At 40.2% G+C, this 27029-nt stretch overlaps 2 protein-coding genes across 4 annotated transcripts; one reads left to right on the plus strand and one right to left on the minus strand.

Moving 5' to 3' along the window:
* Positions 1-1540: 1540 nt before the first annotated feature.
* LOC133472135 (DENN domain-containing protein 2A-like) lies at positions 1541-17691 on the minus strand. 3 transcript variants are annotated; one of them, XM_061762536.1, is made up of 19 exons: positions 17530-17691; positions 14716-15506; positions 13750-13826; positions 13450-13541; positions 13080-13277; positions 12927-13020; positions 12185-12235; positions 11919-12121; positions 11740-11849; positions 10848-10917; positions 9987-10064; positions 9759-9899; positions 5407-5555; positions 4173-4350; positions 4066-4107; positions 3208-3295; positions 2067-2324; positions 1794-1880; positions 1541-1696 (listed from the first exon to the last, which is right to left on the minus strand). In XM_061762536.1, the coding sequence occupies exons 2-19, from the start codon at positions 15432-15434 to the stop codon at positions 1665-1667; spliced, it is 2667 nt and encodes an 888-aa protein (XP_061618520.1). In that variant the 5' UTR covers positions 15435-15506; positions 17530-17691; the 3' UTR covers positions 1541-1664. The 3 variants fall into 3 exon arrangements, with proteins under 3 accessions (XP_061618520.1, XP_061618521.1, XP_061618519.1); XM_061762537.1 differs by having other exon boundaries at positions 2067-2190; positions 2272-2324; positions 11919-12235; XM_061762535.1 differs by having other exon boundaries at positions 11919-12235.
* Positions 17692-20272: 2581 nt separating this feature from the next.
* On the plus strand, positions 20273-27021 carry slc37a3 (solute carrier family 37 member 3). The gene is made up of 14 exons (XM_061762055.1): positions 20273-20392; positions 21169-21397; positions 22160-22274; positions 22358-22450; positions 22552-22635; positions 23425-23570; positions 23819-23915; positions 24148-24232; positions 24340-24527; positions 24600-24741; positions 24818-24919; positions 25384-25583; positions 25664-25729; positions 26147-27021. Exons 2-14 carry the CDS (start codon positions 21321-21323, stop codon positions 26237-26239), a joined length of 1488 nt encoding a protein of 495 aa, XP_061618039.1. The 5' UTR covers positions 20273-20392; positions 21169-21320; the 3' UTR covers positions 26240-27021.
* The last annotated feature ends 8 nt before the right edge of the window (positions 27022-27029 follow it).

Below are 27029 nucleotides of genomic sequence, written 5' to 3' on the forward strand. Positions count from 1 at the left end.
ACATGCCCACAATCTGCATGTGCATTCAATGTGCTGCAGATTCTTGTTTATGCATCAAAATATGTCCATCAGGGTGACAGCTCGATGCGATGGTGCGGCCACCCCTGAGTGTTTCTCACGCCGAGACAATACGCTACTATGTTCTCTTCTCCGCACCTGTGTTATGCTTTCACGCTGACAAAAGATGTGTTTTTCCTCTTTGTGACCAGCTTTATTTCCATGACTCACATCCCAAAAATAGCGTTTGCTGCCACCGACTCTTAACCAAAAAACTCTTTGTAAAGACGAGGCCCCGATGGCTTTGAACACACAAACACAGCAGTTTTGTGGTTAGTGAATGTGTGGCATGTGGACCAGTCATCAGGTCCAATTGGCGCGTGAATGCTGAATGAGTACATCGTTTTTGTGGTGCCTTTGAACCCTCCTGTTATGGTGTAGGACAAACTGACCTATTTAAAAGGAAGAACATTTTTAATAAAATAGAGACTGGTGCTTGGTCTCATAGGTGTAATCAACACGTTTGATTTCATAACTTTGCAAGTTCAGTTAATAATGACTTTTTATTTGTTAGTTTTTGTTTGTTTCTGACAGTTTTATATACGTAAGTAGATGTGATGTGGGTTAAATTGACCCGGGAACATTATTGCTGTTCCTGAGTGCGAATGTATCAGGATACTTCATTATCACATATAAACAGTGTTTCATGTGATTTTCTTTTTTTTTTTTTTTTTTTTTTTTTTTCTTCCCTTCTGGCACTTTTGGATAAGTAAATGTGACGTGGGTCAAATTAACCCAGGCACTCTAGCTGTTTCTGGGAAACTAATGCATCAGGAGGGTTAATAATGACATATCAACAATGTTTATTGGAATCTTTTTTGTTTCTGACACTTTTGGATAAGTAAACGTGATGCAGGTCAAATTAACCCAGGAATATTTTGCTGTCGCTGAGAAACTAATGTATCAGGATAGATAATAATGACAAACTCTGTTTATTGGGATTATATTTCCCGTTTCTGACACATTTGGATCGTGATATCAGGTCAAATGGACTATTCCTGAGAAACATCACTAACAGGAGGGTTAAGGAAATCATGCGTCCCATTAAAGAATATACCATTGTACAAAATATGCCACTCAGTATGCTGCAGTACACTTTTGCAAACTACAACAACATGAATAAAATAATTTATACAATTATTTTATAGTGGTGTTATATTACTTTGTATTAGGATCTCTGAGGATTGGACGTGTACCTAATGGTTTGACCAGTGTTGTTGGCATTAAACTGCTGCAACTACATTATCACAAAAACCCAACTACTGCCCCCTGGTGTATCCTGGTAAATATTATGAATATGATGGGGAATATTATGGCAAATCAGTCACATTTCTTATTACAGATTTTGAATTGTTTCCCCTATTTCATGTTTTAAATCACACAAATATTTATTAAAAAGTGAATATTTATAGGACCATCTACAGGGTCATTTAGACACATCCAAAGCACCCCAAAGAATGAAAAGATATTTATTTTATTATATTACAGAGGGCTGTTTCACTCTTGAATTATGTTACATAAAAGATATTTTTTATTGTTGTTTTCAAAACTTTTTTCAAAAGAAATTATAAAAATCAACAGAATAAGGCAGAATCCTTCCTGTGTGATTATTTCTTGGACAGAAATTTCATTCTGTTCCCTGTTAAAAAAAAACAACAATTAGATTAGAGTAAGCCAAAACATCAACTCAACAAATATGTACATTTTTCAGGCAAATAACGAATGAATATCCTCACCTAAACCTTTGAGAAACCTGTTCACCCTCCGATGTTCACTCTCATGGATGGTGTCGAGATACTCGTGCACCCTCATTTCAAAAAGCCCTGAGGGGAAAAAAACAAAACAAAAAACCACTTTTTGAAGTGACATTTGAAAGTACAGTGAATCCCCGTTCATCATGAGGGAATTTGGGGCATTCGTGGGTCAAAGTTTACCACTGCATACTGTGAAAATATAAAAACGATCGCTTAAAAAAGCTGCAATATAGCAGGGAAACACTGTATCATTACCTCTGAGACTAGGCCCGTTGAGCTCCCTCTCCTGGATGAACCAGCCGAACATCTGCGTCTCCATGAAGACCTCCAGGAAGCGCCTTGTTGTCTTGGAGGGGACTGCCTTGCGAAAGGCCTCCCGCTGAAAGGAGCAAGGGACGGACGACATGGAAGAGACATCGTCCTCCCTTTCGCTGAAGAAGAAGAGAGGATAGTGGCCTACCAGCTCCACGAAGAAGCGAACAAAGGCCTCGGACACGACAGTGCTGAGGTGGTCTGAAGAGGAGATGAGATGAGTGGCTAGATCAGCGATTATTCAATTTCGCGAAATTGGTCTGAAAACTATAATTCATCCATCCATCCATTTTCTTTACCGCTTATCCTCACTAGGGAGCCTATCCCAGCTACCTTCGGGCGGGAGGCGGGCTACACCCTGAACCGGTCGCCAGCCAATCACAGGGCACATAGAAACAAACAACCATTCGTACTCACAGTCACACCTACGGGCAATTCAGAGTCTTCAATCAACCTAGCACGCATGTTTTTGGGATGTCGGAGGAAACCGGAGTGCCCGGAGAAAACCCACCCAGGCACGGGGGGAACATGCAAACTCCAAACAGGCGGGGCCCGGATTTGAACCCCGGTAAACTATAATTCATTTACTACAAATAATATATTTTTGTTCATCTATCTGTGGCAGCAATGTATAGTGACAGGGAGAATAATTTAATGTCTGCCAGCCAAAGGTTGCACTGCACTGTATTTGTTTGCAGAGTAAACAAGTGGCTCGAGAATAAGGAAGTAACATTCCATATCACTTTCCTATGTTCTGTGTGGGAACTGAGTACACCTCTGTACTGTACCAGAAAAATCAGGAGATGAATCCATTTCATTATTTTACTGACTGTCTGTGACCCACCCAAAACGGGTCCGTGACCCACTTTTGGGTCCCGACCCACCAGTTGAGAATCACTGGACTAATAGTTTTGTGTTCAACTAAACAGGCCAAGATTTCCCCTTGAGTAAGTAAATTGAGATGAGATCATCAATTTTCCGGTGTAAAATATGTTCCTTGGCTCAACAAAGGTTGGGAAACACTCGGCTTAGATGGTACAAAGGTGTTTTGGTTTTTCTTGTGTTTTACTATTGATGGTGTCACCTCCTCCGGCAAGCTCTCTTCTCCTCTCCAAAACATTCTCGAGGGCGGAATGAAGCTTCGAAGGCAGGATGGAGTCTTCGTCATCCATCTTAAAAAGATGCCAAAAATAATAAATGTGTAGGGCAGGGGTGGGCAAAGTATGGCCCACCGGCTACATACATTCCATTCAATAATAATGCATTTGTATAGCAACGAGCAATACTGGATAGGACACTTAATTAATTATTATTATAATTATTCTTAATTCTCAAAGACTTAAGGTTAGGAAGGTTACATTTACATAATCAAGAGTTCTGTAATATATTTTACATTCATTTAGCCATTTATAAAAATTGTAAATTCAGTTATTATTGTCTTTATTTTCTCATTAAAAATGATTAATTTTAAATAATAAAAACTATTAGTAAAATAAAACATTTTACACATACATTTAACAGTTTATAAATTAGCTAATTATACTGTAATTTAAATGAACAATTTTACATGAAATATCGAAATATTCTTACTTTTTCATTTTATTAAATATTGTTCAATTATTATAATTATACATAATACAAAACATTTTTTATCACAAATACAAGCAATAATAAGTATTTTTAATAAAATAGAAATAACCATTTTTTTTATTGTATTAAATAATTGGCTAATACATTATGATTACTTTTATTATCAATAATACATTAAAACTAGCATAAATTATGTTTAACATCCATTTAACTTTTTTTTTTTTTTTTTTTAACCATCTACAAATGACGTGATCATGGGTCTGTTTTAAAAATCGAATGTGGTCCCTGTGCACAAAAGTTTGCCCAGCCTTGATATAGGGTTTTCACATGCAGGCTTTTATCACGAACCCACCTGTTTTAGGAATCGACTTTTCCCCAGATCAACAACCAGAACCTGCATAGTGACAAATCAGCATTATTGAGAGATTTGACATCGCTGTGCGTCAAACTTTGGCTGACCTCCTCCAGGGGCAGCTCATTGAGCTGAGGCAAGGAGCCGCATAACAGGCCCACGATGAAAGGGGTCGGGGTGCACACGATGTCCAGCATGGCAGAGGGGAGCACAGGGATGTAGGTGTGCTGCCACACGAACGGGTAGAGGAGCGCTACCACCGCGTGGCAGCACTGGGACAATGTGCTGAAAAAAAGAGATCTCATTATTTGATCTCATTAGAACAGTGTTTCTCAACCTTTATCGAGCCAAGACATATATTTTACACTGGAAAAATCTCACCACCAAACAAAAATGTCACAAAAAGTATATATGGATCAATCCAGATTTAGAGGAAAACCATTTTTATAAACTTTTGATTTAGTTTTTTTTGTTTTGTTTTCAAGACAGGTTATAAACCATAATATAGTTTGATTCATCCAGCTCAACCATCATCATTAGAGTATTTTATGGTAAATTTTATTTGTCATATCATATTTTGCTGTTTCGCACAACCCTGTTACGATACTCAGGCACCTGAAAAACTAATTTAAGAACATTTCTGAATAAATACTTGACAATTTCAAAAAAGTAAAAAAAAAAAAAAGAGAGACTAATTTAGTCTTGTATTTTCAGTTTATCCTCAGTTCCAACTGCAGTAACAGGGTTGTAAATCAATGCTACTGTTGGAGTTTTTGCTCAAGAGTACAGCAGTGTTAGCTGCTATGCTAACTGTTCAAGAACAAACATTAACTTTGATATTGTTTTTTCTCAAGAGTAACAGGGTTACCTTGGTTTGAATAACACACTCCATACGGCAGAAAACATTGGGGGGAAAAAAGAGACCAATGGTCTGCTGAGTCATGTAGCTCACGTTTTTTTTCTCATCCTCTAGATGGCTAAAAAGTTTTTAGTAACAGGGTTGCATGTATGTTGAGAGACACAGCTTCAGAGCATAAATAATTATGACTATTTAATATATATCTATGATCAAACAAAATGTCTTAATTACAAGGAAGACATCAACATTATCACACCAGAAAAGGCTAATTTAAAACTTATGTTACATTTAGCATGTAAGTTGGTCATCAAGAGGAAGGGACAAGAGAAAAAAAAAAATTACAGCAATATTTCAAATAATATTGAGGAATCACTTTTCGTAAGCTACATTTACGTTTTGTCTCAGGACAACTACAATTCTGCCATCTAGTGGTGATGCATGAATACGAGTTAGAAGAATATCTTCATGAAATATGCCCAAACCTGAGTTTATCCGCAGTGAAGATTACCCTGCGCTCAAAAAGCAGAGAACCAAACACCCTGAGAAGCAGCCTCAGACTCAGGCAGGAAAAAAGACACTCGAAGTCCACATGTTCCAAGTGCGAGTCGGACGGTCGACATAGCTCCATCACCTACGAGTAACCGTAAAGTCAGGGGTTTTTTGGTTGTATTTTTGGAAATATTAATTATATAAAAATATATGGGTCATTTTCATATAAATCGATCAATGATGGTAAAGATACTTTCCCGGTATTGAAAAAAAAAACATTATTTTTATATGGGTAAATGTCTCCCATGCTGAAACAGCCAGGCTTAAAATTCTATTTAAAAAAAGTTATTGTTTAAAATTGTAAGTGTTCACAGTAAAGACAATCCTTACTGACAAAGCAAATGGTGGTGCCCCACTGAAAAACACTTCTTCCATAATGGTAAAGACAAAAGTACATAACGGTAAAGACAAACGGCTTCACAATTTACATGTTGCCATTCAAATTCTCCGGATGCAAATGCATAAATGATCCTTACTACTCGATAAAACCCATAACAGTCTTGTCTTTATACAATCGTAATAACGGTAAAGACATAATGCAGCCCTATGGGGGGCACAAGCCAGTGCAAACTGTAGGCCGGTCTCAAGCCGGATAAATGCAGAGGGTTGCGTCAGGAAGGGCATCCGGCTTAAAACTTTGCCAAACAAATATGTTCATCCAAAGAATTCCATACCGGATCGGCCCGGGTTAACAACATCCGCCACCGGCGCCGTCAACCTGCAGGGCGCCGGTGGAAATTCAGCTACTGTGGGTTGAAGTCGAAGAAGAAGAAGAGGTGGAAAGCGGGTTCTTCGGCAGAAAGAGAAGAGGAAAGCACAGAGCCTAGAACTGAATGTGGGGACTATGACAGGAAAATCTCGGGAGTTGGTTGACATGATGATTAGGAGAAAAGTTGATATATTGTGTGTCCAGGAGACCAGGTGGAAAGGCAGTAAGGCTAGAAGTTTAGGGGCAGGGTTTAATTATTTGACCATGGTGTAGATGGGAAGAGAAATGGAGTCGGGGTTATTTTAAAAGAAGAGTTGGCTAAGAATGTCTTGGAGGTGAAAAGAGTATCAGATCGAGTAATGACGCTGAAACTTGAAATTGAGAGTGTTATGTATAATGTGATTAGCTATGCCCCACAGGTAGGATGTGACTTAGAGGTGAAAGAGAAATTCTGGAAGGAGCTAGACGAAGTAGTTCTGAGCATTCCAAACAGAGAGAGAGTCGTGATTGGTGCAGATTGTAATGGACATGTTGGTGAAGGAAATAGGGGTAATGAAGAAGTGAGGGGTAAGTACGGCATCCAGGAAAGAAACTTGGAGGGACAGATGGTGGCAGACTTTGCAAAAAGGATGCAAATGGTTGTAGTGAAAACTTTTTTCCAGAAGAGGCACGAACATAGGGTGACCTACAAGAGCAGAGGTAGGAGCACGCAGGTGGATTACATCTTGTGCAGACGATGTAATCTGAAGGAGGTTACCGACTGTAAGGTTGTGGTAGGGGAGAGTGTGGCTAGACAGCATAGGATGGTGGTGTGTAAAATGACTCTGGGAAGATTAGGAAGACAAAGGCAGAGCAGAGAACCATGTGGTGGAAGCTGACACAGGACGAGTGTTGTGCAGCTTTTCGGGAAGAGGTGAGACAGGCTCTCGGTGGACAGGAGGAGCTTCCAGAAGACTGGACCACTGCCGCCAAAGTGATCAGAGAGGCAGGCAGGAGTGTACTTGGTGTATCTTCTGGCAGGAAAGGAGAGAAGGAGACTTGGTGGTGGAACCTCACAGTGCAGGAAATCATACAAGGAAAAAGGTTAGCTAAGAAGAAGTGGGATACTGAGAGGACCGAGGAGAGGCGAAAGGAATACATTGAGATGCGACATAGGGCAAAGGTAGAGGTGGCAAAGGCCAAACAAGAGGCATACGATGACATGTATGCCAGGTTGGACACTAAAGAAGGAGAAAAGGATCTATACAGGCTGGCCAGACAGAGGGATAGAGATGGGAAGGATGTGGAGCAGGTTAGGGTGATTAAGGATAGAGATGGAAATATGTTGACTGGTGCCAGCAGTGTGCTAGCTAGATGAAAAGAATACTTCGAGGAGTTGATGGATGAGGAAAATGAGAGAGAAGGGAGAGTAGAAGAGGCAAGTGTGGTGGACCAGGAAGTGGCAATGATTAGTAAGGGGGAAGTTAGAAAGGCCTTAAAGAGGATGAAAAATGGAAAAGCAGTTGGTCCTGATGACATTCCTGTGGAGGTATGGAAGCATCTAGGAGAGGTGGCTGTGGAGTTTTTGACCAGCTTGTTCAATAGAATTCTAGCGCATGAGAAGATGCCAGAGGAATGGAGGAAAAGTGTGCTGGTGCCCATTTTTAAGAACAAGGGTGATGTGCAGAGCTGTGGGAACTATAGAGGAATAAAGTTGATGAGCCACACAATGAAGTTATGGGAAAGAGTAGGGGAGGCTAGACTCAGGACAGAAGTGAGTATTTGAGAGCAACAGTATGGTTTCATGCCTAGAAAGAGTACCACAGATGCCTTATTTGCCTTGAGGATGTTGATGGAAAAGTACAGAGAAGGTCAGAAGGAACTACATTGTGTCTTTGTAGATCTAGAGAACGCCTATGACAGAGTACCCAGAAATGAACTGTGGTACTGCATGCAGAAGTCTGGAGTGGCAGAGAAGTATGTTAGAATAATACAGGGCATGTACGAGGGCAGCAGAACAGCGTGCTGTAGGTGTGACAGACGAATTTAAGGTGGAGTTGGGACTGCATCAGGGATCAGCCCTGAGCCCCTTCCTGTTTGCAGTGGTGACGGACTGGCTGAAAGATGAGGTTTGACTGGAATCCTCGTGGACCATGATGTTTGCAGATGACATTGTGATCTGCAGTGAAAGCAGGGAGCAGGTGGAGGAACAGATAGAAAGATGGAGGCATGTACTGGAAAGCAGAGGAATGAAGATTAGCCGAAGTAAGACAGAATATATGTGCATGAATGAGAGGGGTGGTGGGGGAAGAGTGAGGCTACAGGGAGAAGCGATAGCAAGGGTGGAGGACTTTAAATACTTGGGGTCAACCGTCCAGAGCAATGGTGAGTGTGGTCAGGAAGTGAAGAAACGGGTCCAAGCAGGTTGGAACGGGTGGAGGAAGGTGTCAGGTGTGTTATGTGACAGAAGAGTCTCTGCTCGGATGAAGGGCAAAGTTTATAAAACAGTGGGGAGGCCAGCCATGATGTACGGATTAGAGACAGTGGCACTGAAGAGACAACAGGGAGCAGAGCTGGCGGTGGCGGAAATGAAGATGTTGAGGTTCGCTCTCGGAGTGACCAGGTTGGATAAAATTAGAAATGAGCTCATCAGAAGGACAGCCAAGGTTCGATGTTTTGGAGACAAAGTTCGAGAGAGCCGACTTCGATGGTTTGGACACGTCCAGAGGAGAAATAGTGAGTATATTGGTAGAAGGATGATGAGGATGGAGCTGCCAGGCAAGAGAGCTAGAGGAAGACCAAAGAGAAGGTTGATGGATGTCGTGAGGGAAGACATGAGGGCAGTTGGTGTTCGAGAGGAGGATGCAGGAGATAGGCTTACATGGAAAAGGATGACGCGCTAAAGGGACAAGCCGAAAGGAAAAGAAGAATAACGGTAAAGACGTGCAATATTTCCGACACAAATTCATACATATTTCAGAAATAAAACCATTTATTTTGCTGCTGTGTGAATGCGAAACGGCTGCCTCATCCTGGCACGATAGCTCACATATCCCTCTGGATTATTGCAACAACAAAATGAGGCGCTTTCCAGTGGCATTAACATTAAAGACAGCAAGAGTGACAGAGACTGGCTGTTTGTAAAAGAATAATAAAAAAGGAACTCTGAAGATGCATTTGCAGGGATATTAAGCTAAAGGAGAAACATTCTAGATCTCCTAAAATGCAATTAGCATCATCTGAAAACATGTTGCATATCATGAAATTTAATTTGGCACATCTAACGGTAAAAGCTTTTTGGCACTGAATGTTTGAAAAATATTACATCAGAATATTTTTTTTCCCTAATAAACAATTATGACCATTCCGAGGATAACTTCCAATAATTCAAATACTCGTATCAGAAAAATTAATTGAGTTTCAAAAGGAAATTCAGTGGGTTATGTCTTTACCATTATTGAACAAATTGGATGAAAATAACACATATAATTACGATAATTATCTATGTACAGTATACTCCATTATAATGATTATATTTATTATACTGGCAATAATGAAAATACAATTAAAAAGTCAATGCTTTTTGTCAATAAACACCTCCGTGCCCGAGCCTGGGAGGAAAGTCTTGACGGTGATGGTCCTGCCCGGAGCTGGAAACTGGGCCTCCATGATCGCTCTCATGAACGGCTGCACCAGAGCGGGAGACAGAGCCCTCCGCCTCTCCACCTCATCCAACACCTGTATTCACACACACGTCACCACATGCAATATAGTATACAGAACACAATTTAATGTACAAAATGACTCAAGTGTTCGGAGATTTACCTTGGAGAACAGTTTAAAACAGCCAAGGCGACTGACAATGCAGTAAACCTCTGGCAGACGTTTTCCTCTTCCGTTAGGCTGAAAACAGCAAATTTGTATGGGGGATGATGATGATTATTTATTTTTTTTTTGTATACAAGAGCGCCAGTATACTAAATAATAATAAATAATGGTCATTTTTGCTACCTCTAGCTATGTCATAGGCTCAAAATAGCAGCTCTCAGTATGAAGTTGCTGGAACCACTATAATTTTGGTAAATGAATACATCATTAGTGAACATTTTTGATGGTACATGATGTACCACCTAAAAAATACTCCATGTATCACAATTGTGACCATATAGTTGCACAGTTGGCCGAAATGCTCATTAAATAAAATAGCTAAATCAGGGTCTTTATTGATCAAATTATATAAAAATGACCAATATAATGAATGAATATGATCTTGTCTCAATTTGCTCACAATTGTACTCATTCAGTGTGAAATCTGGGCCTGTTAAGCTGAACACAAAGCTATAATTCTATACGTCACTGGCTTTAATAGAGCAACAAAGATACATTATGTGTACTGTAGTAAATAATAATTTGCAGACCAATTAAGTAAAATTGGATCATTTCCGGCACAGGTACAATTGTTGGGAATCACTGCTTTTGTTCATATTAAACTGACAACGCATGCAAACGCACTAATAGTGTATACACACACTGTCTATCCACACTTTCCCAGACACACGCTTCCTGTTTTCCCACAGGCTCGCCAACATTTTTGGCACAGTTATTTATTCAGCCGTGATCGTCTGTATTTGGCAGCTTCCTGTTCACTGGCAGCTCTTATTTATTTTTCAACATAATATTATTTACCAGTAAGCGGCGGCAGTATCCAAACCTCCTGCTCCCATCCTCTCCAGTCAATACAAACGAGAACATCTCACTAGGGAGGGATGAGTCACGTTAAATACACAAAGATTGGCATGTTATGACTACACAGTTTAAAAATACATATTGCTAATAACTATATAAGCCAACGGTGGGTAACCTATGGCCCGTGGTTCACATATGGGCTGCTATGTTCTTTAATCTGGCCCACCGAGGGGTGACATAATCACCAGCCCTGTAGTATTTCAGCAATAATCTAGCTGTTTTTTCCTAAAAGTTATTTAAATTTTTTTTCTTTTTTTATTAATTCATTGAATTAAATATTTGGCAAATGTATTTATGGTAATTAATATGATAAAAACTAATAAAATAAAAAATGCATGTATACATTTGACAAATTGTATGTATTGAAATGAAATAGTTGGTAAATGAATTTGTTAAATTAATTTCTAATAAAGAAATGAGAACTGATTTTATCATATTAAACTGTTTCACAAATTTAACCTACAAATTTTACCTTAATTTTTTTCACATCATCTCCAAATGTCCCGGCCATTTTAAAAATACAGTGTGGCCCTTGATCGCAAAGGTTTGCCCACCCTTGGTCAATAGTCTCCAATGGATGTTCATGTAAGTGATAGTAAATGTTCCATTTATTAATATTATGAGCACTGTATACAGAGAACTTGAGGGGACCAAGACTACAACCTTGTGGCACACTACAGAAAAACAGCTATATTAACATAGCATATAATAGTAAATGTTCTATTTGGTTATGCTAAAAGTATTGTGAGAACTTGACCGTGCCGCCACGTCATTTCTGTTTGCTTTGTTTATCTTTTGATGAAAAATACTGTATATTGTCTCACGGCCTCACCTCGGATAGCTGTCTGCCGGCTCCCAGTCTTTAGCATCTGGGAAACAAAATTTGGGAATAATCTTAAGCTGATCCTCGGTCTCCCGTAAGAATTTGAAGTTTCTTTCCATCTGCAACACAAGAACAACAAAATGACATTAGGGGGCATACCAAATATTGTGGAGCACACCATTTCTGACCTTTGGGGGGAATTGTTGTGTGACTTCAGGTATATAATGGCCACCCGTTTTGGCCTTCTGCAGTGACACAACTAGGAAGTATTCAAAGAGCTGCCGATGGTGATTATTGTCCATGTTTCTGGCTTTGGTACTGTTGCACTGCACCCCCATGTGGCTAGGCTGGCCCAGTATGGACTGCACTGAGACCAACCTCTGCCGGTGGGCTGCGTCAGAATGAAGAGTCCATGAAAGAAAACTTGCAAAGCCGTTTAAGAGATGTTGCCTACCTTTGGCTCTCTCTTCAAATTCACGTTCAGAGTCGCTGTTTTCGTCGGTTACTGTGAACAAAACCCAAAAAGTCACATTTTCATGAATAGTAAGGATATTGTGTCAGTGGTAAGTGACTAATGAATACATGTTTAAAAACAAACTTTGAAGATGAAATCCGAATGTATTGAACCAAAAAAGTGAAATACAACTAGCTGACCTGTGGTAAGGCAATGATTCATTCAGGCACCACTACACCGAGCACTTTTAAAAGATGAGGTGTATTATTACAGCAATAATGTCCTTTTTACAACAAAAACAAAATACACGAATATAGTCCTACTGTATTTTTATAGAATAAAGGTGTCTTTTCCAAAATAAAAGGCATCATATTAGGAGAATAGTTTGTTAAACTTTGGATTTAATATAATATTAGGACTTCATCTTGGAAAAATAAAATGTTCTTATGAGATTACAACTTTCTATCCCAGAACTTATTCTTCTTGAAAAAAAATAAAACTTTACACAACTCCCCCCCCACCCCCAAACAAAAAGAAAAATGAATTTGTTACTTTTTTTTCTTTTTCTAGAGCATAGGCAACTTTTTAATTGCAATGGCACTTAGGGGTATGTGTGATAGTGATGTATAATTGGCATTAAGATTATGAGGAGGTCCTTGGAAAAGGTTCTCCCCCGTAATAGGCCCCTGGACCAAAACGTTTGTCAACCGCTGCATGATGTCATACATTTAAAAGTCATCACCTCTCCCTGAGCTGGTCTCAGCATAATGATAAATCCTCCTCAGGTGTTTCTTTCCGATCCGAGCCTCAAAGATGCTGTTGATCCTCTGGACCAACTAGGAAAACCATTTTTAGAATTCCAATACACTCAAGCCAATTAGTGCACTAAACATACCGTTGGTATCCTACGGTATGTGCAGCTGTAGGGGTCCGAGGACGACCACGGGGTATCGGTCGGTGTGGACGGGGGGCTGAGCTGGGATGGGGATGCAACACCGCTACTGCCGCTGTGGTTCTGCTGGTTACCCCGACGCAGGTCCAGCAGCTTAAAGGTCCTGCCGGAATTCTGCCTAAAGAAGCCTGGCCTTGAAGCCTGTGGAAAAGAACTATCAGAATGATGTGGATTTAAGTCTATCATTTGAGTGGGGACTTTCCTGACCCACTTCTTAATACCACCACTATCACATTGCAATTCTAGTAACCATCCATCAAAGATAGCCTACCAGTGATTTCGATAAAATACAGTCATGAGATAGTGTCCGAACCTTGCTTGTGTCAGCACCAGGAGACGAGGGTAAAGAAGACTGCTGGGAGCATTGACTCTCCAACTCTATGTCCTCATACGGGTTCTCTTTGTCTGGAAGAAGACCAAATAGGCCATTTAACTCACGTTCAAGAAGAATTTCACATACCGTACCGTATACTGTTAATCTATCCACCCATTCATTCTTGACCGCGCTCTCAGAACTGTGAGGCAAATGCTGTGGCACAACCATACTGCAAAAGAACCAAGACAGATGGATAGATTTTTTTTTTTTTTTTTGTATTGTATGTTTTGTATTTACCCAGGATGTCTTCATAGTGATGCTCCAGAGTCGGTGAGCACTTTGAAACTGGGATGTCTTCACCCTTAAGTGTTTTTCTGTCAAAGTGAAAACAAATGTCCTTATTCTTGATTATGTTCATGAGTTAAATCAGTGAGTTCAGTTGGTCCAAATAGCTACCACATGTACAGCGGTACGTTGACTTATGGCTTTAATTCCATTACCAAACTTGTAACTCAATTAATTTGGATAGCAAATCATTTTTCCTCCACTGTAATGTATTGAAATGCCATTAATCTGTTCCAAACCCCCTCCGCCTTTTTGCATTTTTGTTTATTTTTGAAAAAAGAACACAAAAGCGCCATGAATCAAAACATGACACACTCAAAGAGAATATGAAGAAATAAACTGGTTTTATAAAATGGAATTATTTTACGTACTGTAGTATGCGTGTGTTGGATTTGTGCCTTTTACGTGGCATGGCCAAGTGCAGTGGTTCTCAAACTCTTTACTCAAAGTACCACCGAAAATAATACTTAGCTCTCCAAGTACCACCAATATTAAAATACAGTAGCGTAGTAGTCCTAAATGTTTGTCAAAAACAAGACAGACGTAAAACGTATATTTTATACTATCCTAAGCCACTGTAACGTTACACAAAGTTTGAATATTAACATTAAATATATGAAAATAAAAACAACTGTACTGACATAATGAATGAAAATAGCACCCAAAACTCTGTGCCGTCGACATAGTGACAGAAAAATTAAATGACAGAAGGTACTATTATCTGCCATTCATCCAACATAATAATAGTTTTGTGTTCAACTAGATTTCCCACTAAGTGCATTTGTGTGTAAACCGTTATTTCCGTATGGATACTGTACTTTTTGGACATTTTGTTTGGTGCTGTGCCTTCATATTTTTCAAATATAAAACATACACCTTAAACACTGACTTAAATGACATAATTGATGTTGTTTATACCTGTTGTGGTGGATCTGTCGTCCCCTGTTGGCACCAGGTGAGGGTCTTGAGGCCGTTTTGGGCAGCGGGGGGAGGTTCCGCTGCCCTTTAGTAGCAGGATGCTGGAAAGTGCGTTTGGGTTTGGGGAGCGGGTTCACAGGTGAAGACCCCGAATCCGTGGACACGTTGTCTTTCCTTTTCCCCTCCGGCTGTTTGTCCTTGCTCGGTGGGCTAAAGTAGTTTCCGACCTCCGGGGCTGTCTTCCCGTCATTCTGACCCATGGCGTCCAGCTTTTGGAAAAGAGTAAATACTGCTCTTTTCTCTTGATTGCTTTGTTCTGATGTTTTTGTTGTTGTTAATGTCCTTAGCTGGTCCTTCGGCGGGGATAAAAAACAAGGCCTTGAATCCAAAGTTTCCACATTCTCCTTGTGTTCCTCATAGGCTGTATTATCCTCGTTCCCTGTTTGCTGTTTCTCAACTGGTGGCCTCCATTCTGCGTGTTTCCCCATGTTGTCTTTGTCATAATGACTTTTCATAACTTGTACTCCCCTGACATTTCCCATCTCACTCTGCTCACCTGTGCTCCTCAAGCCCACAAATGAGGACTTGAAGGCTTCTTTTCCCTCCCAAAGAGAGATCTTGTCTTTGATGTTGCCTCCGCCCGACGCATGGTGCTTCTTGCCCAACGGGAGTCCATTCTCGCTGCTTCGAGGGTCTGAATTGAGCCTCCGGTGAGCCATCGTTAGCCAACTTTTTCCAAAGCTTCTTTGACGGCGGCACTTCTCTCACTGCAGTGACAACCCTTTTGTAATCTATACAGATTAGCGGGGGGGGGGGGGGGACATTTTTTTTAGAGCGTAAAGCAGTGTTTCTCAAAGTGTGTTACTAGTACCACCAGTTGTACGTGGACTCCCTCGAGTAGTACGTGAAAGCATCACTGAATTAAATCTTCAGACTGTGGGTAACGTGGCTTAACTTTCTTTTTTAAATATAGTGCAGTGCATTTGTTAAGTATAGTTCAGTTGTATTTACCATAAAGTACTAAATATTTGCATTTACTCATTGCATTTACTTTAGATAAGAATATTTTGAGGTGGTAGTTGATGTTAAAAGTTTGAGAACAAGTGGTGTAGAGTTGTAGACCTCCGCCAAGGCCTCAATCAGCGGTGGACAAAATATGGCACATGTAATCCGTCCCACCGAGCATTTACATTATCGAGAGTCCTGTCATATTTGTTATATTATTTATCTATCAATCTTATTTTCCCTAAAAATGCTAAATTAAAATGCTTTTTTTTTGGTCTCATTTCATTTTTTGATTGATTTATTATGAATATTAAAATGACTATTAGTAAAGTAAAAAAAAATGTCCAAATAATTTCAACTTTTATAAGAATGCATTGGTTAATTATAATTGAATTCATTTTTTATAAAAATAAAAAAAGATTGAGTTTTTTTTTACTTCTTCATATCAACTGAGAATGAACAGGTCCAACTGTCCAAAAATCAGATGTTATCAATTGAATTTATTGGCTATTGTGAATGATAAAATATATATAAAAAGTACATTCAACATTTTCTAACTTTATGTGATTAAATAATTGGTTAACTACTGTTAAAAACATGTTTTATACACAAATTAAAAAGGTGAATAGTTATTATTTTATTATTAAAATAAACCTTTCAGATTTTGCAGACGCATCTTAATTTTAATTTTTTTTTATTTTATGATTGACCTGGTCCATCTGTCCGTTTTAAAAAATCAAATGCGGCCTCTGAGCACAAACGTTCAGCCATCCCTAGCCTAACTCGAACAAACAGCTACGATCATGCACTATAAATAAATCTGACATTTGCCATATTATGCATATAAAGGGCTGAACAGACTTTTAAGAGAGTCTCCTGAACTCCCCAATGAGTCACTTGAGATCATCCCTTTCCGGCAACTGTGGGAAAATTGAGCCGGAGAGGCCTACGAACCCCCCGCGTCACCTTCTCATCGGCCTTTGCAAAATAAACACATAGTTGGACTGTGGCCCGTTTCAGCAAACTGTTATGTTTTAATAAATAATCCAGAGGAAATGGGAAGCCCTAATTGGAAAGACTTTTTTTTTTTTTTTCCTGAATGGATGCGGTGGCAACCGCAAGGCAAATGTGGCTTTTATTTCCCAAGCACTGGATTGAGGGATCTGTTATCGAGGTGTTTATTGTTCTTTATAGGGACCTTTTATTTTATTTGTCTGTCCTTTATGGTCCTATTAACAGCTTCAATGATGACTTTGCACCTTAGGCAGTATGACTTGGATGCATTTTTGCTTTTATTACCATGTGAACTGTGTATTCTTTTGTTTCTAGGGAATGATGTGAGATTAAGATCCTTGCACGAACATTTTCAAATGTACTTTGTGGGCCAGCTGGATAAACTCAAATATAAACATCAGGTTTCTCCTTGTATATTTTATCGGCTCCTTTTTCTGCTGCTTTTATCACTAAGAAGGTCAGCCATGGACCCTCAGAGGGACGTGACATGCAGTCCCTTCTTCACTCCTCTCTCGTGAGGTTAATGTTTCAAAGTTCCCTGACGTTCCAAGATGCAACTTGTTTCCCAGCTCTAAAACCACTATCACTATTTGTTTTAATAGTTGCTATTGTTTCACGTTCTACTGGAATTTCATACAAATGAAAGTGCAAACTGTCAATGGCGAGGACCGTCACGATAGCACACTTCTCCATTCTGATTGCACACTTCACTATTATAAAGAACATTAAGGCAAATACAAGATTTAGAAGACTATTAACACACATCAAATGAAAGCTAGTCGTTTTTCAACTTACCTCCTGGTTTAATGCACGCTCTTCATACGAGTAAAGAGGACTTGATGCAATAGATCCTTCATCAAAATAATCCATCAATCTGACTTCCAGACATTTGCATTTGAAGATTTTTCAAATTTCGCTCCATTCATTTGGTCCTCTCCATGCATCGACTATCATTCACTCGCTCTACACAGAACCTGAACACACTCCCTCCCTTTCTCTAGTCTACAGGGTGGTTGCACACGTCACAGGCCCCGGGAATTAAAGCCATATCAAATGTAACTCATCTTTGCATATTTCAAAACTTATTTAACAAATGACACTGTGCAGCTCATTCAGGACATATTTGGAGCTGCTTTGCACTGAAGAAGCCAATATTCTTGAGTTTTCCCACATTTTCCATGTTTAACAACATTCCCAAATCAGTGCAGACATTTTCCGTATACAGTACAGTGGATATATGAAGTCTACACACCCCTGTTCCGATGGCAGGATTTTGTGATGATAAAAAGTGTTTTTACACACCATCAATGTGACATATAACCAATACAACTGAAGTGTTTTGGAAAAATCTTTCTAAAGGAGAAGTAAAAAATAAACAACTGAGATAATGTGGGTGCACAATTGTGCACACCCGTTAGTAACTGGGATGTGACTGAGTTAAGAATTAACCAATCATATTCAACCTCATGTTAAATGGGAGTCACCACACACCTGAACACCATTTAAAGTGCCTCTGATTAATTTCAGATGTTCCAGTCAGCTTTTCTTGACATTAAATTTTGCTTTCTCGCCGCAGTCTGAAGGTTTTGTGCTCACGCTGACTTCTCTTTGGAGCCGTTCATAATTCCTTCCACCTTCACCTGCCGCCACCATGCTTCACTGTAGGTATTGTGTTCTTCCGGTGATGTGTTTGCACCGAACATACCTTTCGGAATTTCGGCCAAAAGACTCAACTTTGGTTTCATTGGACCAGAGCAAAATCTCCAAAACCCATGTGGGAAAATGAGTTAATTGTAACCAAAGTTTCAGGTCATTATTTTTACTTCCTCTGTTAAAAAGCTTTTAAAAAAACAAATACTCGCTAATTTACTTAGATATCTGTTGTACTTTACAAGAGTATTTCTTTTTCTGAAAATTTTACATCCATCCATCCATCCATTTTCGCTTCTCCTCACTAGGGTCGTGGGCTTGCTGGAGCCTATCCCAGCTATCATCGGGCAGGAGGCGGGGTACACCCTGAACTGGTTGCCAGCCAATCACATTTTACATCTGAAAACAAATATAGTAGCTATAAAGTCTACATATACTACAGGTGCTTGCCATGTAAAAAAAAAAAGAAAAAATGAAACCAAGATGAATCACTTTAAAACTTTCCAAATCTTGAAATCTTTTCAAGTTTCAAGTTGACATCTTGAGGACTTAGTGTCGGTGAATAAAATATGCACAGCAGCAGTGTGGAGGGACGTGAACCTGGAAGCTTTAAAAACGTTAACGCCACAGATTCAGAGAAGCAAAATATTCCCCATCCATGGCCTTATTTACAAGAATCATTTGATGTTGTCGGCTCCAAAAATGATTCATGGCGAATCCAACCAATTATTTTTCCTGTTTAACTTGAGAAAAAAAAAAAGGTAAGGTAAGGTGTAAGGTGTATTTTTTTTCCAGTTATTTAGCAGCTACTTTAGCATTTCTCAAATTCACAACATTAGCAAAGCTGTGGGAAAAAATTTTCATTGCATAAAAACATGAGCCAACGATCCCTACCATTTTTGCATGGGAATATGGAGCTTCTTTTAGAAACAATGTGTGAATTCATGTAAAGTATTCATGTGGGTCAAAGGTCTGTGCAGCAGACGTCATGATAGTGTGAACTATGGATATTGATTCCCAATGGACGCAGCAGAAAAATATGTTACATTTTTCTGTGTCTTATACAAATGTAAGCAAGCAGTGTTTTGCATGAGGGAAAGTATATTTGTTAAATATGGACTCATTGCACTTTGCTTTGTTTAAGGATTACTCATCGCGATAATGTTCAATGACTTGCGAAGCTCAGCAGAAAAGATGACCTGGTTTCCTGCATCGTTTCCTCTTTTTATACTCTCGTATTGTTGTCCCCAAAAATAAAATAGAAGTGTGCCCTTTAGCTCAAGCTTGGTGATACATTTTATATACATATTCTCCTTTGACCTCATTCAAAACAGGTTTTGCTCTTGTTTTCCCCCCTTCTGGGATTTGCTTTATTTCTCCTGTTACCAAACAAGCTTTGGAGCAGTTTTCATTTTTTTTCCTGTTTAACCTGAAAAAAAAAACCAATGTAAGGTAAGGTGTATTTTTTTTTCCCATTTATTTAGCAGCTACTTTAGCATTTCTCAAATACACATTAGCAAAGCTGTGGGGAAAAAAAAATCATTGTATAAAAGCATGAGCCAACGATAGCTACCATTTTTTCCCTTGTCAGGCTGAGTGCTATGAAAGTTGAAAAAAAAGAGAGGCAATTTTTGTGTTGAGATTTTTTTCCCCCTTCATTGTGCTAAGTTATTAAAACAGATACTGTATATAACAGAGTAAAAATTCATTCAGTGTCTGTACTTTTTAAATTTTACTCAATTATACACGTTGAAGCAGTACTCTACTCTAGTACTTTTTACCCAAATATCTGTACTTCTACTCAATTACAGTGTGAGTACTTTTTGCCACCAGAAAATTAATAAAATGCGCCTTTGTGCTGTAATTCGACCCCTGGCCTGCTGGCGGCGGTAGCACCCCAGCCACGGGTACGTCCAATAGTGACGTCACGGTGACGTAGCCCCACAGTAAACAGATGTTTATGGCCAAAGCGGTCTGCTAGCTTATAAATCGGATCTCGAGCGGGGAGGTAAGAACGTTCCTGGTTTTCGTCGTCATTCATAAATCGAAAGTGTTCTTCTTTCGTTTCCTTGGGTGCGGGTCGTCTGTATATTTCGAGGAACGAGATGATGGTGTAAATAGAAGACTGTCACAACACTTGAGCCTCAGGTCACCCAATGAGGCACATGATAAACTGGTCGAGGTGTATCAACTTTGTTTAAAAAAAATATATATTAAAAAAAAATAACTTAAACACATTTGTTTTAGGTGTTGATATACTTTTTATTTGACCACGAAGTCTTGTCATCGTGTTTAAAAAGCTCATTCTTGAAAAGAACGACGCTTAAACATTGAGCATTTCATACAGTCCATTGTCACAATGAAATGTATAACGCAACACTACTCACAATGATTGTGAGTGGCGCTGCGTTCAATGTACACTAAGCCACATGCAGGTACATTTTATTACTTTCGTTTCCTGTACAGTACACGGTGGGAAACGGGGTCTCAAAAGAATAAAACAAACTTGCTTGAAATTTCTTGGGGGGGGGGGGGGGGGGGGGAAACCTGTTCACTGTCAATGATGCTGCCTTCAGTGAGCCACATTTTATAGCAAGCACATTTTATTGCTCCCGCTTCCTGTACAAAGTGAGCGTATAGAATGACATTTTATGACAAGTAAATGAAACTTACACACAGTAATAAAACTAACTTGATGTATAGTGAAATGGTGACCTCAAATTACAGCTCATTGCATCCCGCCGTTACTAAGCAACGTTTCAACAATAACTTCCCTTTTTCCAGGCACTGTGTCGTTTGCCCCTGTGATGTTTGTATCACCTGGCGTTTAAGCTCAACTCCCTTCCTGTCCGTCCTCGCCTCCCCCTCCCCTTGAAAGATCCCCACCTCCCAGAGCCAGCCTCCATATTCTCCTACTTTCTCCGGTCACCCCTGTGATGCCTCCCTCGTGCTGTGGCTGCCTGTCACAGTACACCCATCATCACCTGGTTGCATTCCTTCTCACCTTCTTTAGGTAATCTGTTCATTTTAGCTGTTTTTTTTTTATTTATTTTTTACCCCAAACCTGTTGGACATGGTTGGTGTCTAATTTTGTTTTTTTTAGGTGACTCATGTTTTTTTTTTTTGCATGTGCATGGGAATATGGAGCTTCTTTTTGAAACAATGTGTGAATTCATGTAAAGTATTCATGTGGGTCAAAGGTCTGTGGAGCAGACGTTGTCATGATAGTGTGAACTATGGATATTGATTCCCAATGGATGCAGCAGAAAAAGATGTTTAATTTTTTGTGTCTCACACAAATGTAAGCAAACAGTGTTTTACATAAGGGAAAGTGTATTTGTTAAATATGGACTCATTGCACCTTGCTTTGTTTAAGGCTTACTCATCGCGTTAATGTTTAATGACTTGCAATGGATAGTCTGTGCAATGGATAGTCTTCATGGCTTTAAAGATGAGCTGGTTTCCTGCATCGTTTCCTGTTTTTATACTCTGATTTAGTTGTCCCAAAAATAAAATAGAAGTGTGCCCTTTCGCTCAAGCTTGGTGATATGGCCTTAAAATAAAATCGCGTGACAATTTTGACAAATATTTGATTTTCAGTTTTAATACATATTCTCCTTTGACCTTATTCAAAACCAGTGTTGATCTTGCATCAACTTCCACAGAAATATTTAAAGTCATATTTTTATATTGGGGGGGCGGGGGGGGGGCAATTTATTCAACTCTCTTAGATGAATGTTAATTAATATAATCCCTTTTCTCTCCCCCGTCGCAGCTATGTGTTCCTGCATGCATCCAGGAAGACGTTCAGCAATGTGAAAGTGAGCATCTCCGCCCAGTGGACGCCTACTCCTCGAAATGGCAGCGCTCCCGCTTTCTCACCTGGCGAGGTAAAGCATCTTTTCCCACCATATGAGGCTGAAAAGTGTCATTTGATCTCTCATTTCATAACATGCAAATGCGTTTGTCTTAGACATGGGAGAAAAACCATCTGTTTGAGAATGAAGAGCAGGCGACTCTCTTCCTGGGAGCACTGGACACCATCTTCCTCTTCTCCTATGCTGTGGTGAGGCAGATTAAAATCCACTGGTGCTTTTGTAAACCGGTAACACCAACCAACCAACATATTTACTGTCACTATGTAAGTTCTTCGCTCCCTGCGCACAGGGTTTGTATCTGAGCGGCGTGATTGGCGACAGGGTGAACCTGCGCTATGTGCTGTGCTTCGGCCTGTGTGGCTCTGCTGCTGTGGTGAGTGGGCACGTACATTACTATAGTCAATTCTTTTATTATTAACAAGCTATAAATTTGTTATGGTGTCATTTTATCGTACAGGATTTTTGTCTCACCCCTATTTGAGATTTAGTACCGTGAACTTTGTTCATTGCGCAGGATATGTTTCAGACCCACTCGCAATAGGTGAAAGTGTTATAGCTCCCTTTCTATAGCTACATTTAAACTTATTATTTACACACTTTTTTAAACACATTTGAATTCTATTTGAACACATGAAGAATTGTAAGCATAAAATGCACAGAACATAACTGTATGCGATGTTAGTTATGCGGCTTTCAGAGGCAGGGCCTGGTTGCGTGGCCTGTGACGTTGTCGGTTGGCTCAAGCCATGGCAAATTTGCGTGTATCTGTGTGTGAGCTGTGGCCAACAGAAGCTCATGCGTGAGTGTGCCCATTTTGTTGACAAAAAAACCTGAACCGGGATATCCCGGGGGACACTGTATTCAGTTTATTTCCTCGCTTCGATCAATTCAATGTATTCTATAATGCATTTTCCTCTTGTGAGTAATATTTCAGAGGGTATCAGTTCGTTGTTTTATAGCCCTAAGGTGAAGTGAAACTGTGCTAGGTTGGAGTCAAAGTATTGAGTCAATTGGCCATTGCACTCGCAGGAAGTGGGCAGTGGAAGTAGGCTCCAGTGAACAATTGTCCCCAATTTGGCCAAGTTCTAGAGAAAATGTACACAATTGATGGATGCAAGATGTTCTTTTGTTCACTGTGGAATGAATATCTGTGTGTTCGCAGGACTTTGTTTTTGGCACCCTGACTGAGTGGCTCCACATCTACAATGTCTACCTCTACTGTAGCCTATGGGTTCTGAACGGCCTGCTGCAGTCCACTGTCTGGCCCTGCGTGGTCGCCGTCATGGCCAACTGGTTCGGGAAGACAGGGTCCGTGCGTGTGTGTGTGTGTGTGTGTGTGTGTGTGTGCGTGCGCTTTTATCACACAATACTTCCAGTGTTGAATCCTGTTTAGCTACACACACACACAGAGGAATCCACTCACACAAAGACAACCATTCATCATCTTCAACATAGATGGCATTGAGGCTTAGAACAGGATTTAAGATCATTTCCTATTTGTTTTGAGAGGGTGGTGTTCCAACTTTATGAGGTGTTCTTTTTTTGACGGTATCCAGGCGAGGCTTCGTCTTCGGCCTGTGGAGCGCTTGCGCGTCGGTGGGCAACATCCTGGGTGCCTTCTTGGCATCCAGCGTGCTCAAGTATGGCTACGAGGTAAGGAAAGCATGCGCAATGTTTCATTGTGTTGTCAGCTGTGAGACCGCTTTGTTTTTTTAATCTGGCCCACCAAGCATTTAATTATCAAGAGTCATGTAATATTTGTTTCATTCATTTAGCTTTTTTAAAAAAAAAAATGTTTAATTTTTTTTTTTATTTTTGTGGCCTTTGCGTGCAAAGGTTTGCCTACCCCTGACTTACATGTTCTATGTGTATCCTCCTTTGCAAGTATGCCTTCCTGGTGACGTCTGTGGTGCAGTTTGCTGGTGGGGTGGTACTTTTCTTTGGCCTGCTCACCTCCCCAAATGAAGTCGGTAAGGAACATTGCATTAAATCCTGTCTGCAAAACACTTTCTGGTGTTATTACCCTATGGAAAATGCAACAAAGCATTACAATTGACCTGAAGTTTGTGTGGGTCAGGTCTGAGTATGGATTGTCAGACAGGACTCTGCCCAGTTGACACAGATACCAACAAGCCTCTGATAAGCAACAAGGAAGAGGAGGAGGAGGAGGAGGACGATGTACAAGATCGTCACTACCGTTCAGTGCAAGGGTCCTCTAAAGCCGTGGGCTTTTTCCAAGCTTTCTGGCTGCCCGGAGTTCTGCCGGTGAGCTTTCAGGGCTTCCTGACTCATGATTTACCGACTGAACTTTAACCCGTTTGTGTCTGCTCGCTCTAGTATTCACTGGCGTTCGCATGTCTGAAGCTGGTGAACTACTCCTTCTTCTTCTGGCTTCCTTTCTACTTGAGCAATAACTACGGCTGGAAGGAAGCTGAGGCCGACCGGCTGTCCATGTGGTATGACGTTGGAGGAATCATTGGTAAGTGGCGTACCGGCAATGATAAAACAAGTTTGAGTTGACACATCTCCAAACCTTTTTTTTTTTTTTTTGTCAGGCGGAACCGTTCAGGGTCTGGTAACTGACTTCTTGGGAAAGCGAGCCCCTGTGTTGGCCATAAGTCTCACACTTGCCATGGCTTCTTTGGTGGGGTACAGCCGTGAGTAGTCCCTGTTGCCATTTTTTCTTTCTAAAGCCGCAGCACATAAAAGAACGGAACCAAAAAATCTGCACTGGAGTAATTTGGTCATGAATACAGTATGTATAAGGAATACAGTAAATACAGCGGTACCTTGATTTACGAGGTTAATTCATTCTGTGCCCAAGCTTGTAACTAAATTTACTTGTCGATAAACTCAATTTCATTTTCTATTTTTTGTGTTTGACTGTTGTCATGTTCAATAAACGGCTGAAAGCGCATCAGCGGCTGTTGTTCCTAAAAATATCAACCGATCAAATAAAAATAAAACACTAAGTACTGTGGTAACAGAGCGCACCTTCTGTGGTGTATTATTCCGCTGCCGTTCATAACCTTGAAACCGCAAATGTCGGGACCGCCTTAAACCGAGCCCCTGTACCTCCTTAATATGTCTGAATTTAGTCGTAAACATCAATGCATTGCAGATTCGCCAAATGACAAGACAATCAACGCTGTCCTGCTAGCCATCACGGGCTTCTTCATCGGCGGGCCGTCCAACATGATCAGCTCCGCCATATCCGCCGACCTGGGGAGACAGGAGGCCATCAGGGGCAGCCGGGAGGCTCTCGCCACAGTCACCGGTATCGTGGATGGCACAGGAAGTATAGGAGCTGCTGGAGGACAAGTACGTCATGACATTTACTGACTCAAAAGTCCTGGAATGAACAGGAAATCAGAATAATAACAGTTCATCTCATCTTCCAGTACTTGGTGTCCCTCATCGAGAGCAAGTTGGGTTGGATATATGTGTTCTACTTCTTCGTCGTCATGGTAAGACACGGAATGCGGTTTTCTCCAACCTTTTATTGAGCCTTGGCACATTTACAATAAAAACAAATCTTATTTTTCATGATGTTTATATACAATACGGTGCTTTTTTGAAAATTAAAAACACATCAAATATTTTGGGTGTTGTTTAGGGCCCTGGAATGGATTAATGCCCTTTCAATTATTTTCAATGGAGTAAAAACCGATTTAATATGAGGAAAGTAATTTTCACGGAACAAATTTTGACGCTGACATAGATCGATACATAGATGAAGAAAGATACATTATTTGTACTAAGTATAATACTTTATGGCCAATTTAGTGCAATTGAAATAATTACACACCTGTTGATCTCTGACCTGTGGTTAGGAGTCAAGGAGAATTCTGCCGAAATGACAACACGTGTTATTAACATTATAGACAGGGGGCAGCATTGTGTTCATCACGCCCCTGATCCTGACAGAGGTGCGTGCCATGTGGAGAGAGCGGCAGACTCGGCATCACCAGCTCTGAGACAATCGGCTCCTTTTAGCTCCTCAACGCGACTTAAAAAAAAAAAAATGGCTCTGTAGGTGAGTTTCCTTTCCTTCCTCCAACCACCCTGGAAATTGGAGAGCGACCAGAGGATCACGTCCTCTATTAAAAAAAAAAAAAAAAAAAAACCTGACACGAACGCGCGCGTCTGACCGCAGCATTTGCAGTACGACTGGCAGGAGCTGTGAAAGCAGACTCGGTTTCACAATGTACATATTTGAATGGTTGTAAATACTAAAAAAAATAATAATAAATTGCACTGTAGGTGTTACTTGGAGACATTGCAGTTCGGGGTTGCACATGCAGAAATAGATTATATAGATAATGCAGTATATTTAAGGCTTGTGATTTAGTGGGTAACTTCTTTTTCAATTTCTTATAATCAGGTTGAAAATGTCCTTTCACTGAAGGGTTTGGGTCCTTAAATTGTTTTCCCATCATTCCAGTTTCCTTGTATGACTGCAACGCTCTTGTCATTTGAGTCTTAAATGATATGTTTACTATCATTCGGCCGCGAACTCGTGCTCATTCTGTGTGCAGTGATTGCGGTCGCCGTCTATCATGCCACAGGCTACTTTGAAACTTTGTTATGGAGCCAACTCCGAATGAGCGGCCCATACCTCAGTAGAACTCAAGCTGGCATGGAATGTGTAACTGTCGACACTTTTTCATGTCTGTTTTATCTTTCTTTAAATGTACATTTCAGCATGTTTGATTGTGTGAAGGAGCATTTTCGTTTTAAATAAATGGGGGTTGCAAGATGTTTGTG

Source organism: Phyllopteryx taeniolatus, chromosome 22 (genome assembly GCF_024500385.1).
Source record: "Phyllopteryx taeniolatus isolate TA_2022b chromosome 22, UOR_Ptae_1.2, whole genome shotgun sequence".
Taxonomy (NCBI): Eukaryota; Metazoa; Chordata; class Actinopteri; order Syngnathiformes; family Syngnathidae; genus Phyllopteryx; species Phyllopteryx taeniolatus.